Below are 13,709 nucleotides of genomic sequence, written 5' to 3' on the forward strand. Positions count from 1 at the left end.
GCTGGCCCTTTAAGGCTGGCCGTTTAAGTTGGCCCCTTAAGGCTGGCCATCTAAGGCTGGCCCTTTAAGCTGGCCCTTTAAGGCTGGCCTTTTAAGCTGGCCCTTTAAGGCTGGCCCTTTAAGCTGGCCCTTTAAGGCTGGCCCTCTAAGGCTGGCCCTTTAAGACTGGCCCTTTAAGGCTGGCCCTTTAAGCTGGTCCCTTAAGGCTGGCCCTTTAAGGCTGGCCCTTTAAGGCTGGCCCCTTAAGGCTGGCCCTTTAAGCTGGCCCTCTAAGGCTGGCCCTTTAAGGCTTGCCCTTTAAGGCTGGCCCTTTAAGCTGGCCCCTTTAGGCTGGCCCTTTAAGCTGGCCCTCTAAGGCTGGCCTTTTAAGCTGGCCCTTTAAGCTGGCCCCTTAAGGCTGGCCCTTTAAGCTGGCCCTCTAAGGCTGGCCCTTTAAGGCTGGCCCTTTAAGGCTGGCCCTTTAAGGCTGGCCCTTTAAGCTGGCCCTTTAAAGCTGGCCCTTTAAGCTGGCCCTTTAAGGCTGGCCCTTTAAGGCTGGCCCTTTAAGCTGGCCCTTTAAGGCTGGCCCTTTAAGCTGGCCCTTTAAGGCTGGCCCTTTGAGGCTGGCCCTTTAAGCTGGCCCTTTAAGGCTGGCCCTTTGAGGCTGGCCCTTTAAGCTGGCCCCTTAAGGCTGGCCCTTTAAGCTGGCCCTCTAAGGCTGGCCCTTTAAGCTGGCCCTCTAAGGCTGGCCCTTTAAGGCTTGCCCTTTAAGGCTGGCCCTTTAAGCTGGCCCCTTAAGGCTGGCCCTTTAAGCTGGCCCTCTAAGGCTGGCCCTTTAAGCTGGCCCTTTAAGCTGGCCCCTTAAGGCTGGCCCTTTAAGGCCGGCCCTTTAAGCTGGCCCTTTAAGGCTGGCCCTTTAAGCTGGCCCTTTAAGGCTGGCCCTTTAAGCTGGCCCTTTAAGGCTGGCCCTTTAAGGCTGGCCCTTTAAGCCTGCCCCTTAAGGCTGGCCCTTTAAGCAGGCCCTCTAAGGCTGGCCCTTTAAGCTGGCCCTCTAAGGCTGGCCCTTTAAGGCTTGCCCTTTAAGGCTGGCCCTTTAAGCTGGCCCCTTAAGGCTGGCCCTTTAAGCTGGCCCTTTAAGGCTGGCCCTTTAAGGCTGGCCCTTTAAGCTGGCCCTTTAAAGCTGGCCCTTTAAGGCAGGCCCTTTAAGGCTGGCCCTTTAAGCCCTCCCCCTTAAGGCTGGCCCTTTAAGCTGGCCCTTTAAGCTGGCCCTTTAAGGCTGGTCCTCTAAGGCTGGCCCTTTAAGACTGGCCCTTTAAGGCTGGCCCTTTAAGGCTGGCCCTTTAAGCTGGCCCCTTAAGGCTGGCTGTTTAAGCTGGCCCTCTAAGGCTGGCCCTTTAAGCTGGCCCTCTAAGGCTGGCCCTTTAAGGCTGGCCCTTTAAGGCTTGCCCTTTAAGGCTGGCCCTTTAAGCTGGCCCTTTAAGGCTGGCCCTTTAAGCTGGCCCTTTAAGGCTGGCCCTTTAAGCTGGCCCTTTAACGCTGGCCCTTTAAGCTGGCCCCTTAAGGCTGGCCCTTTAAGCTGGCCCTCTAAGGCTGGCCCTTTAAGCTGGCCCTTTAAGGCTGGCCCTCTAAGGCTGGCCCTTTAAGACTGGCCTTTAAGGCTGGCCCTTTAAGGCTGGCCCTTTAAGCTGGCCCCTTAAGGCTGGCCCTTTAAGCTGGCCCTCTAAGGCTGGCCCTTTAGGCTGGCCCTTTAAGCTGGCCCTTTAAGGCTGGCCCTTTAAGGCTGGCCCTTTAAGCTGGCCCTTTAAGGCTGGCCCTTTAAGGCTGGCCCTTTAAGCTGGCCCTTTAAGGCTGGCCCTTTAAGCTGGCCCTTTAAGGCTGGCCCTTTAAGCTGGCCCCTTAAGGCTGGCCCTTTAAGCTGGCCCTGTAAAGCTGGCCCTCTAAGGCTGGCCCTTTAAGCTGGCCCCTTAAGGCTGGCCCTTTAAGCTGGCCCTCTAAGGCTGGCCCTTTAAGCTGGCCCTCTAAGGCTGGCCCTTTAAGGCTGGCCCTTTAAGGCTGGCCCTTTAAGGCTGGCCCTTTAAGCTGGCCCTTTATGGCTGGCCCTTTAAAGCTGGCCCTTTAAGGCTGGCCCTTTAAGGCTGGCCCTTTAAGCTGGCCCTCTAAGGCTGGCCCTCTAAGGCTGGCCCTTTAAGGCTGGCCCTTTAAGCTGGCGCTCTAAGGCTGGCCCTTTAAGGCTGGCCCTCTAAGGCTGGCCCTTTAAGGCTGGCCCTTTAAGGCTGGCCCTTTAAGGCTGGCCCTTTAAGCTGGCCCCTTAAGGCTGGCCCTTTAAGCTGGCCCTCTAAGGCTGGCCCTTTAAGCTGGCCATCTAAGGCTGGCCCTTTAAGCTGGCCCTTTAAGCTGGCCCCTTAAGGCTGGCCCTCTAAGGCTGGCCCTTTAAGCTGGCCCTTTAAGGCTGGCCCTTTAAGGCTGGCCCTTTAAGCTGGCCCCTTAAGGCTGGCCCTTTAAGCTGGCCCTCTAAGGCTGGCCCTTTAAGCTGGCCATCTAAGGCTGGCCCTTTAAGCTGGCCCTTTAAGCTGGCCCCTTAAGGCTGGCCCTCTAAGGCTGGCCCTTTAAGCTGGCCCTTTAAGGCTGGCCCTTTAAGCTGGCCCTCTAAGGCTGGCCCTTTAAGCTGGCCCTTTAAGGCTGGCCCTTTAAGCTGGCCCTCTAAGGCTGGCCCTTTAAGCTGGCCCTTTAAGGCTGGCCCTTTAAGCTGGCCCTCTAAGGCTGGCCCTTTAAGGCTGGCCCTTTAAGCTGGCCCTTTAAGGCTGGCCCTTTAAGCTGGCCCTTTAAGGCTGGCCCTTTAAGGCTGGCCCTTTAAGGCTGGCCCTTTAAGCTGGCCCTTTAAGACTGGCCCTCTAAGGCTGGCCCTTTAGGACTGGCCCTTTAAGGCTGGCCCTTTAAGGCGGCCCCTTAAGGCTGGCCCTTTAAGCTGGCCCTCTAAGGCTGGCCCTTTAAGCTGGCCCTCTAAGGCTGGCCCTTTAAGGCTGGCCCTTTAAGGCTTGCCCTTTAAGGCTGGCCCTTTAAGCTGGCCCTTTAAGGCTGGCCCTTTAAGCTGGCCCTTTAAGGCTGGCCCTTTAAGGCTTGCCCTTTAAGGCTGGCCCTTTAAGGCTGGCCCTTTAAGGCTGGCCCTTTAAGCTGGCCCTTTAAGGCTGGCCCTTTAAGGCTGGCCCTTTAAGCTGGCCCTTTAAGGCTGGCCCTTTAAGCTGGCCCTTTAAGGCTGGCCCTTTAAGGCTGGCCCTTTAAGCTGGCCCCTTAAGGCTGGCCCTTTAAGCTGGCCCTCTAAGGCTGGCCCTTTAAGCTGGCCCTCTAAGGCTGGCCCTCTAAGGCTGGCCCTTTAAGGCTTGCCCTTTAAGGCTGGCCCTCTAAGGCTGGCCCTTTAAGCTGGCCCTATAAGGCTGGCCCTTTAAGCTGGCCCTTTAAAGCTGACCCTCTAAGGCTGGCCCTTTAAGCTGGGCCTTTAAGGCTGGCCCTTTAAGGCTGGCCCTTTAAGGCTGGCCCTCTAAGGCTGGCCCTTTCAGGCCAGAAACATGTAGCAACATGTCAGTCCACTTTACAAAATTTACCGGTAAATAATCCAACACTTATACATCCAATTCAAGATGGCCATCCTTCATAGTTGCAGTAAAAGTTCACTATTGGCATTCATCCCACTCTACTGTCTAGCAATGTGTTTAGCAGTTGAAATATGCATGTGCTGGAAATGGTGTGTTCCTAACGTCCGAGTGTACTCGGAAGATGAAAACTTGAGCTTCGTTGTCCTTCACATTGTCCCGGAACACATTGGGAGCGTTGTCTCCGTCAAAGGCAATATTAGCGACATCTGGTGGAAGAAGGAAGGCAAAGCAATCTCGCTACAACGAGTGAAAGACAGATCGCCATTACAAACAAAAATGCTTTAATTAGTTCATGTCATTAACAGTTCAATTGCTTGGTGGTCATTATATGCACAAGTTAGCGCCAAAATAACCAGTCCGTTTCAATGCGCGCTGTGACATAAGATGCTCATGACGTCAGCGGTCACGTGATGAAATGGTCACCATTTGGAAGCAGTGTGACTCAGGAAGACTTGACACACTTCGAGGCTTCGGGCTCATTTCACCATCTCTACTAAAAACAAATAGTTGATGGAAAAGCAGAAATCATGAAAATAATGCGTGTAACATCTATTCGCCTTCTTACAGTGTGCATGTTCATCGTTTCGTCGCATGCTTGAGCTTCATGGCCAATTTTTACACGGATTTACGCACCACATTTCCCAAAACGGTGGAAACTTTGGGTCTTGGGAGTTAACTCGGAGTTATGAGGGTGTTAGCGGAGCAATGCTGTCACCTAGTGGCGTTATGGCAGTACTGCAGTGATTTCAAATTGTCACTTTGTTCCAACGATTGAGGGAAGGTTGTCATGTAGCTATGATACCTATTAAGTATCCTCCCTGCTGCGTTAGGAACCTTGGGGGCTGGTCTACAATTGGGTGTGGAGGGGGTGAGGGGTTTCCTTGGGGCTACTCCTTTGCCCTCGGCATGGTTCTGGCTCGGTCACCCTTCTATTTTAACCGCACTAGATACAGGCACGGGACCCACCATAGCCCAGCTGTCCTCCACCTTGAACTACTTGACCAACCCATATATTCATACCGTATATAAACCACATAGAGGCCAGCCCTTTGGAGTGGGTCTCTTTAGTTGACTTATTTTTTATTGCATAATATACACAATGCCATTTCATCACACACATGGGTGAGGCGGGCTTGGCTGGGGTTCCAAGCAGCAATTGAAGACAAGGACAATCCTCCATGTCCAAAGCAGGGATGTCAGAGAGCGGGCGGCAGCAAAGATACGTCCAACAGTTGAGAGTCAGTGAAAGGGCTGCTGGAGTACACGACATCCTCGTCTGAGTTTGCAGCAGAGTCGTACAGCATGGGGTCCACGTCGAGATCCAAATGAGTCTCTAGGATGTCATCGCTCAGTCCTGAACCAACCACAAGAAAGACAGAGGAAGCAAAGTGCACAGTACGGGTCAAAGGTCACAACAACTAACCTTACATGAGACGTCAACACACGTTTGTCTCCATGAAGGTACAGTGCATCCGGAAAGTATTCACAGCGCTTCACTTTTTCTACATTTTGTCATGTTACATTCATGTTTTGAATATATTAAAAATAGAAAACCAAAAAAATCACATTTACATAAGTATTCACAGATCTTTCTACAGCTCAATTGGAGTCCACCTGCAGTAAATTCAGTTGATTGGACATGATTTGGAAATACAATAACTGTCTATATAAGGTCCCACAGTTGACTGTGCATGTCAGAGCACAAACGCCAAGCATGAAGTCAAAAGAACTGTCTGTAGACCTGCGAGACAGGATTGTCTTGAGGCACAAATCTGGGGAAGGATACAGAAACATTTCTGCTGCTTTGAAGGTCCCAATGAGCACAGTGGCCCCCATTATTCGACTAGTCAGGATAGAAGGAAAAATGAATGCAGCAATATATAGAGATATCCTGGATGAAAATATTGTGGGACCTTATATAGACAGTTATTATATTTTCCAAATCATGTCCAATCAACTGAATTTACTGCAGGTGGACTCCAATTACGCTGTAGAAAGATCTCAAGGATGATCAGTGGAAAAAAGATGCACCTGAGCTCAATTTTGAGCTTCATGGCAAAGGCTGTGACTACTTATGTAAATGTGATTTTTTGTTTTCTATTTTTAATAAATTCAAAAAAGTAAAAAAAATACTTTTTCACATTGTCATAATGGAGTATTTTGAGGTAAGAGATTAAATTAATACAATTGGGAATGAGGCTGTAACATGACAAAATGTGGAAAAAGTGAAGCGCTGTGAATACTTTCCGGATGTACTGTATGTGCCCTGGGATTGGCTGGCCACCGGTCCAGGGTGTACCCCGCCTCTCGCCCCAAATCAGGCTCCAGCATACCCCCACCCTAGTGAGGATAAGAGACATAGAAAATGAATGAATAACTAAACCATGTTGGTGTCATTCAACAGCTGTACTGTAATCTTACCTTGTCTAAGCTGTTGGGACCAAATTCTTGAGCGTCAACATCCTTCAGTATTCTGTTAAATGGATGGTCAAATTTATATCTGGCCCTAACGAGCCCTAGCCAGCCCTAAAGAGCCCTGGCCCCAACTCGCCCTAGCCAGCCCTGGCCCCAACTCGCCCTAGCCAGCCCTGGCCCCAACTCGCCCTAGCCAGCCCTGGCCCCAACTCGCCCTAGCCCCAACTCGCCCTAGCCCCAACTCGCCCTAGCCAGCCCTGGCCCCAACTCGCCCTAACTCGCCCTAGCCAGCCCTAAAGAGCCCTGGCCCCAACTCGCCCTAGCCAGCCCTGGCCCCAACTCTCCCTAGCCAGCCCTGGCCCCAACTCGCCCTAACTCGCCCTAGCCAGCCCTAAAGAGCCCTGGCCCCAACTCGCCCTAGCCAGCCCTAACTCGGCCCTAAAACCCTCCTCCAACCATCGCCCTAAAACCCTAACCCAAACATTCAAACGAGATCTATGTTGACTACTTACCCAACGGCGCAGCGCAGACTACTCATGTTTCCTTCGGTTAGCTGGTCCGTTGATACCACCATTCTCTGCCAGTCTGTCTTCTTCCTCTTTTGTTTCAACGCTCCAAGGCGTATTACTGCCCTCCACAGGTTGGGCACAAGTGTAAGAAGGCTGGGGGGGCTGGGGCGAGGGAGTGGGGGGCTGGGGTGTGGGACGGGGGAGGCTGGGCCTAAATGTAGAAGGCTGGGGGGCTCGGGGACTGGGGTGTGGAAGGCTGGGCCCAAATGAGGAAGGCAGGGGGAGGCTGCTATTTCTACTTGCTATGTACTGCCAACTAGGGGTCACTTTAAAGTAATGCTATTCTACTCGGTAAATACCACCATCTCGTGGTCACTTTAATGGACTGCTGCTTCCAACAATGCAATCTCAATGGGCGACGTTTTTCGCCAGTAACTCCCCAACGAAAGGTCGTATAAACATAGAACCGACTTCTGCCTACACAAATTCAGCTGCAAGCTTTCCGTTGAGACCCCCAAGCCAAACAAACTTGGGTGCCCTCATTCCATCCCAAGACCTGCAAAACATCCTTACCGCCAAAGGACAAAACCCCTGAGACTCCAGCGCTACCCCCTGGGTCAGCACCCAGCGCAAACGCACGAGGAAAGAGAAAAACCTTGACCAAGGTCAGCCACCGGGAGAGGAATCCGGCGATTACGGTGACCAGCTGTCCCTGCTCTTGGATCTGATGGCGCGAGGGGAATCGGTTCCCCCCACTCCCCCACCAACCCGGGCCACAGAGGCCCTTCGGCGTTGGGAGTCAGAATTCGCTTTCTGTTGAGAACCCTAAGAAATTGAAAAATAGAATCCAGGAATCTGAACCTGTAAAACCTGTAAAACCTCATCCCAAGACCTGCAAAACATGCTTACCGCCGAAGGACAAAACCCCTGAGACTCCAGCGCTACCGCACGAGTAAAGAGAAAAACCTCGACCAAGGTCAGCCACCGGGAGAGGAATCCGACCATTACGGTGACCAGCTGTCCCTGCTCTTGGATCTGATGGCGCGAGGGGAATTGGTTCCCCCCACTCCCCCACCAACCCGGGCCACAGAGGCCCTTCGGCGTTGGGAGTCAGAATTCGCTTTCCGTTGAGAACCCTAAGAAAGTGAAACCAGTGAAACCAGTGAAACCAGTGAAACCAGTGAAACCAGTGAAACCAGTAAAACCAGTAAAACCAGTAAAACCAGTAAAACCAGTAAAACCAGTAAAACCAGTAAAACCAGTAAAACCAGTAAAACCAGTAAAACCAGTAAAACCAGTAAAACCAGTAAAACCAGTAAAACCAGTAAAACCAGTAAAACCAGTAAAACCAGTAAAACCAGTAAAACCAGTAAAACCAGTAAAACCAGTAAAACCAGTAAAACCAGTAAAACCAGTAAAACCAGTAAAACCAGTAAAACCAGTAAAACCAGTAAAACCAGTAAAACCAGTAAAACCAGTAAAACCAGTAAAACCTGTAAAACCTGTAAAACCTGTAAAACCTGTAAAACCTGTAAAACCTGTAAAACCTGTAAAACCTGTAAAACCTGTAAAACCTGTAAAACCTGTAAAACCTGTAAAACCTGTAAAACCTGTAAAACCTGTAAAACCTTATCCCAAGACCTGCAAAACATCCTTACCGCCGAAGGACAAAACCCCTGAGACTCCAGCGCTACCGCACGAGTAAAGAGAAAAACCTCGACCAAGGTCAGCCACCGGGAGAGGAATCCGACGATTACGGTGACCAGCTGTCCCTGCTCTTGGATCTGATGGCGCGAGGGGAATCGGTTCCCCCCACTCCCCCACCAACCCAGGCCACAGAGGCCCTTCGGCGTTGGGAGTCAGAATTCGCTTTCCGTTGAGAACCCTAAGAAATTGAAAAATAGAATCCAGGAATATGAACCCTGTGAACCCTGTGAACCCTGTGAACCCTGTAAAACCTGTAAAACCTGTAAATCCTCATCCCAAGACCTGCAAAACATCCTTACCGCCGAAGGACAAAACCCCTGAGACTCCAGCGCTACCGCACGAGGAAAGAAAAACCTCGACCAAGGTCAGCCACCGGGAGAGGAATCCGACGATTACGGTGACCAGCTGTCCCTGCTCTTGGATCTGATGGCGCGAGGGGAATCGGTTCCCCCCACTCCCCCACCAACCCAGGCCACAGAGGCCCTTCGGCATTGGGAGTCAGAATTCGCTTTCCGTTGAGAACCCTAGAGAAATTGAAAAATAGAATCCAGGAATATGAACCTGAATATGAACCGACATTGCTTCAAACAATATTATGTGTGTTAGCCTGTTAAACTATTCAATCTGCAACATTTTACACACACACTGAATGTTGAACCTGAATTTGCCAACAAATAGTTTAACGTCTGTCACCCCCTTGTGACAGCTCTTAGTTTTCCTCAGTTCCTCGTTCATGCCCTTGTTTTGTATTTCCTTCCTGTGTTGCTCTGCTGTGTTTTCAGTTGATGTCCATTATCTCCCGCACCTGTTTCTCATTATTTGTGATGCCTATTTGGTTCAGGTGCGCGCTCCTTTCTTTGTTGGGTCATTGATGTTGTTTTCTCTGTTGAACATGCTAGTGCGTTGGTCTGCTGCATAGTATCAACAATAAATGCCTTTTTACCTGCTATTGGGTCCTCATCTCTGCATCCTGGGGCCGTGCCGTAAAGCTCCCAAGCCGGAACGTGACAACCTCTCTGTGCTAACCACAAAAAAGAAAAATAATTATCTAACCAGATCATTTAACTTTGAGACAGACAACATGTGGTGCTAAAGTTAGCTTTCTGCTTGTTTAAAGCATCGGCAGCTTACCGGAGCAAAGGTAGCTTAACACACAGCCAGTGCAATCCTAGCCTCAAGAGGCTGACACTGCACTTCCTGCAAGCCCTCCAAAATGCACGCCAGGTCCTCAACAACCAACCCCGCTGCAAATTAAAACAACCATGGCTGCGGTCACATGATGCACCGTCACCGGTACACGCCCAGTAATTTTATGCCTACCTTTCACATACGCTGCTGATGGCACGACAGACCAGAGCCCGCCACCGGAGCGCGCCAACACAGCCTCGACAGGTGAACAGCAAGGAACAATGAGCGCCCCGGTGACGCCAAGACCCATCAATAACCCTGGCACCGCCTCGCAATCGAGCCCCAACAGCTGATGCCAATTCAGGTGGAAGCGCAACAACGCTCAACCTACCAAAAATGCTGCACATGTAATTCATGTGGCAGCAAGAATATCTGTATTCATTAGTGCAGTTCATTAGTGGAGTGGAGTATTTTGAGGTAAGAGATTAAATTAATACAATTTGGAATGAGGCTGTAACTTGACAAAATGTGGAAAAAGTGAAGCGCTGTGAATACTTTCCGGATGCACTGTATGTGCCCTGGGATTGGCTGGCCACCGGTCCAGGGTGTACCCCGCCTCTCGCCCCAAATCAGGCTCCAGCATACCCCAACCCTAGTGAGGATAAGACATAGAAAAGAGTTTCTACCGGAGTGTCCACCAAACTTGACCTAAGAACCCAATGTAGCATGAAAACCAAATAAGACCTGAGACTAGTGTGCTTGGATATACGCAGCGCTCACTTTTGCATCACATCTGCCTCCCGTTTCTGCTGCTCAGTCGAGCGGTCGGAGTCTTTGGAAGTGAATTTAGCCTCATGATCACCACGAGGACATTTGCTCGGAATCAGCATCTGCAACAATTGCATGTGAAGTCTGGTGCGAGTTAAGACTAGAATGAGAGATCGCCTACCTTGAGTTCAGCTCGAAGAAGAATCTGACTCTCTGGGGAGGCGCCATCCAGATGGAACCACTGATCCAGGACCAGTTCTGGTTCCGAGAGCAGCTCTCTGATTGGGACGACTAAGGAACCCATGGGCAACGTCCAGCTGTGAGAGAGCTGGAGAAACAAAGTGTAAAGGTAGTAATACAAGTCAAGTTTGTTGATATCACATGGTGGAAATACTAAAAATAATATTGTTAACTTACCTTGACAACAACATTCTCTTCTCTAGGGTCATAAACCAGGAAGCAGAACGCCTCATTCCACTGAGGTGATGTCGTGCGATCACACACCTACAGCAAAGATGGACGTGTTAGTCCCGGATGCCAATACCCTGGTTATTATTTGGCTAGTTGCCACGCTTAGTAGTCTCACAGTAGTTTTGTGGGATGTTTTTCCAAGAAGCATATCCGCTCCCACTTTTGGCTCTTTTCCACTCTTTTCCACCTGTTGACACGCCACATGGGTCATAATAAAACACAGATCATGCCTCCTCAGTACCTCCTCGACTCACTTACTGGTAAACCATCTGCTTGTTCGATGAAGACAAACAAAAGTCCCACAGATGGAACGGCTTTGTTCTGGTAGGACTGCCTGGAGTAGAACTTGAGAATCTGAAGAGAATGGTTCGATATTAGTATTTTTTATAGTTGAATGAAGCATTAGTACGCTTTTTCTTCTTCTGGAAGCACCCCCCTTATCCAGTTGGTCTGCCTCCGAGGCTGTTGGAAGCCATTCCAGGATCAGGTGAACGCGACCTGACTTGACATCACTGAGCGTGTACTGATACACTGATACATAAAACACACACAATCCTTTGAATGCTTGAACAATTCAATGACAATAATATAAGCCGTTTCCATACCTGATCCGTGTACTGAGAATCAATTATGTCCTTCAGTTTGACCTTCAGCCTGCATGTTGAGAAACATGACAATTATTTCAACCACTTGATAATGGAATGGATTTCTTTTCTCTAATTCATGTTTATTTTTATTTATTTACACTGCAATATTTGATATTTATACATATATATTTAATATCATTTGCGTTCTACATGAATGTTCTAAATGATTCCAACCATATCAAATTCTACAACCTGTCTTTAATATACTGTAAGTGTGTGACATAATTTTTCTTGTGAATCGGACAATAAAGTGTAGATAAAGGAGGATGGCGGTGCTCTTCTCAATACTGGCATCGCTGCGCTGGAGGTAGTAAGCAGTATTATCAAGCAGTTGCAGTATGTGACAGTATCGATAATAACAACACTACTAATGTGTACTGGAAGCAGTACCTTCCCATAAAGTCATCCTTCATGTCCATGTCTTTATCAAACACCTCCAGATGTAACCTGATGGAGCAACAAAACTCATCATTTATCATCTGGTACATGTATTCATAATGTGACGAGTTGCTACTTTACTGTGGCCAGCAAGCTTTCTACAAATGGATTAAGGATTAAATATTCTAAAACAAAAGATGCAGATTGGGCATTGATACTTTTATGTTGAAAGAACTCAATTGTACATCAATAACTCCTGTAACCACAAATCTCACTCTCTCAATTTCTGCGGCAGTTTTTCCTTGTGTATGGAAGGCATCAGCTGTCATTCAATATATAAGAACGTAGATCCTTGTCCGTTTCCAATTTCAAACCAATCTTCGACTTGAAAAAAGGTTTTGACACTGTAAAGCATAGAATAACCTAAACCATGTTGGTGTCATTCAACAGCTGTACTGTAATCTTACCTTGTCTAAGCTGTTGGGACCAAATTCTTGAGCGTCAACATCCTTCAGTATTCTGTTAAATGGATGGAGAATGCTGCACATGTAATTCATGTGGCAGCCAGAATATCTGTATTCATTAGTGCAGTCCAAAAAAGGAAAAGCAAGGCGATGGGGGCAGAAGGCATACCATGGAGCAGTCCAGAGACAAAAGAACTCCCAAAATCAGCTGGAGGAGGTCGCGGTCCACTGGGCAGTACACTGAAAAAAAATTTGGAGTGCCATTTACTTGAGCAAAGCTAGGTAACAATTTGCACGCACAATTCCCAAGCAACTTTTCCTTGGGAAATACTCTGGTCAAATTTACTTTTTTTGAATGAAAAAGGTACTCTTTGCTAGTAAATTTGACCCCAAACTACCTTTGAATCTACTTCAAAATCCATATAAATGTACTCGCTTTTCAGGATTGTTTAACTAGTTTTCCCTGACTTTATTTGGAGCAAATTATAAGTAATATTTACATGATTTAAGCTACCACCTACACCACTTTTCTAATATGATTGTGTAGTATTTTTTTTAAGATGGCCTTCTTTGAATGAAATGATCTTAACACATCTTCTACAAAACATTATTTCAAACCAGAACAGCTTCACTGCATTTGTACTAAAGCTGTATTTACTTCCAGATGGCGGTGCACAAAAACACAACACAGCCACAGGTTGAGGCACCTGTGAAATTAATTCAACATTTCATAACTAAACCAAAGACCTGGGATTTATTCCCTTAATTGGGAATCGTATTATTAGAATGATTATTTTTGACTTCCACTTTCCTCATGCAGGTATGGACTTCCCACACTAGTGTGCCAGTCGCCTCCTTCTGGACGTTTGGTGTCTACTATACACTCAGTTGGAGTCCACCTGCAGTAAATTCAGTTGATTGGACATGATTTGGAAATATAATAACTGTCTATATAAGGTCCCACAGTTGACTGTGCATGTCAGAGCACAAACGCCAAGCATGAAGTCAAAAGAACTGTCTGTAGACCAGCGAGACAGGATTGTCTTGAGGCACAAATCTGGGGAAGGATACAGAAACACTTCAGCTGCTTTGAAGGTCCCAATGAGCACAGTGGCCTCCATCCCTACAGTGAAGCATGGTGGTGGCAGCATCATGCAGCAGCAGCAGGAACTGGCAGACTAGTCAGGATAGAAGGAAAAATGAATGCAACAATATATAGAGATATCCTGGATGAAAATATTGCTGCATTCATTTTTCCTTCTATCCTGGCTAGTCGAATAATGGGGGCCACTGTGCTCATTGGGACCTTCAAAGCAGCAGAAATGTTTCTGTATCCTTCCCCAGATTTGTGCCTCAAGACAATCCTGTCTCGCAGGTCTACAGACAGTTCTTTTGACTTCATGCTTGGCGTTTGTGCTCTGACATGCACAGTCAACTGTGGGACCTTATATAGACAGTTATTATCTCAAGGATGATCAGTGGAAAAAAGATGCACCTGAGCTCAATTTTGAGCTTCATGGCAAAGGCTGTGAATACTTATGTAAATGTGATTTTTTTGTTTTCTATTTTTAATAAATTCAAAAAAGTAAAAAA

At 48.2% G+C, this 13,709-nt stretch overlaps 1 protein-coding gene and 1 long non-coding RNA gene across 2 annotated transcripts; both read right to left on the reverse strand.

The window, feature by feature from the left end:
• Positions 1-3,893: 3,893 nt before the first annotated feature.
• On the reverse strand, positions 3,894-6,750 carry LOC144898491 (uncharacterized). The gene is made up of 4 exons (XR_013627358.1): positions 6,557-6,750; positions 6,051-6,102; positions 5,053-5,969; positions 3,894-4,983 (listed from the first exon to the last, which is right to left on the reverse strand). It is a non-coding gene; the product is annotated as an uncharacterized LOC144898491 (long non-coding RNA).
• A 3,150-nt stretch (positions 6,751-9,900) lies between these two features.
• LOC144898452 (extended synaptotagmin-1-like) lies at positions 9,901-13,125 on the reverse strand. The gene is made up of 10 exons (XM_078790438.1): positions 12,286-13,125; positions 12,120-12,192; positions 11,665-11,721; positions 11,233-11,281; positions 10,886-10,981; positions 10,743-10,814; positions 10,574-10,660; positions 10,338-10,484; positions 10,133-10,278; positions 9,901-10,040 (listed from the first exon to the last, which is right to left on the reverse strand). Exons 3-9 carry the CDS (start codon positions 11,691-11,693, stop codon positions 10,165-10,167), a joined length of 594 nt encoding a protein of 197 aa, XP_078646564.1. The 5' UTR covers positions 11,694-11,721; positions 12,120-12,192; positions 12,286-13,125; the 3' UTR covers positions 9,901-10,040; positions 10,133-10,164.
• Positions 13,126-13,709: the final 584 nt, after the last annotated feature.

This window comes from Doryrhamphus excisus, linkage group LG5 (genome assembly GCF_037039965.1).
Source record: "Doryrhamphus excisus strain RoL-2023G ecotype Guam linkage group LG5, RoL_Dexc_Guam_v1.1, whole genome shotgun sequence".
Lineage (NCBI taxonomy): Eukaryota > Metazoa > Chordata > Actinopteri > Syngnathiformes > Syngnathidae > Doryrhamphus > Doryrhamphus excisus.

What these genes read in the sequence shown, in the direction of transcription:
- LOC144898452 (XM_078790438.1), bottom strand. Translation starts at nt 11,693, where the DNA reads ATGGACATGAAGGATGACTTTATGGGAAG. An exon ending in AAGGATGACTTTATGGGAAG is followed by an intron (nt 11,282 to 11,664) that starts GTACTGCTTCCA and finishes CTCAACATGCAG; the next exon opens with GCTGAAGGTCAAACTGAAGG. An exon ending in AAACATCCCACAAAACTACT is followed by an intron (nt 10,661 to 10,742) that starts GTGAGACTACTA and finishes TCTTTGCTGTAG; the next exon opens with GTGTGTGATCGCACGACATC.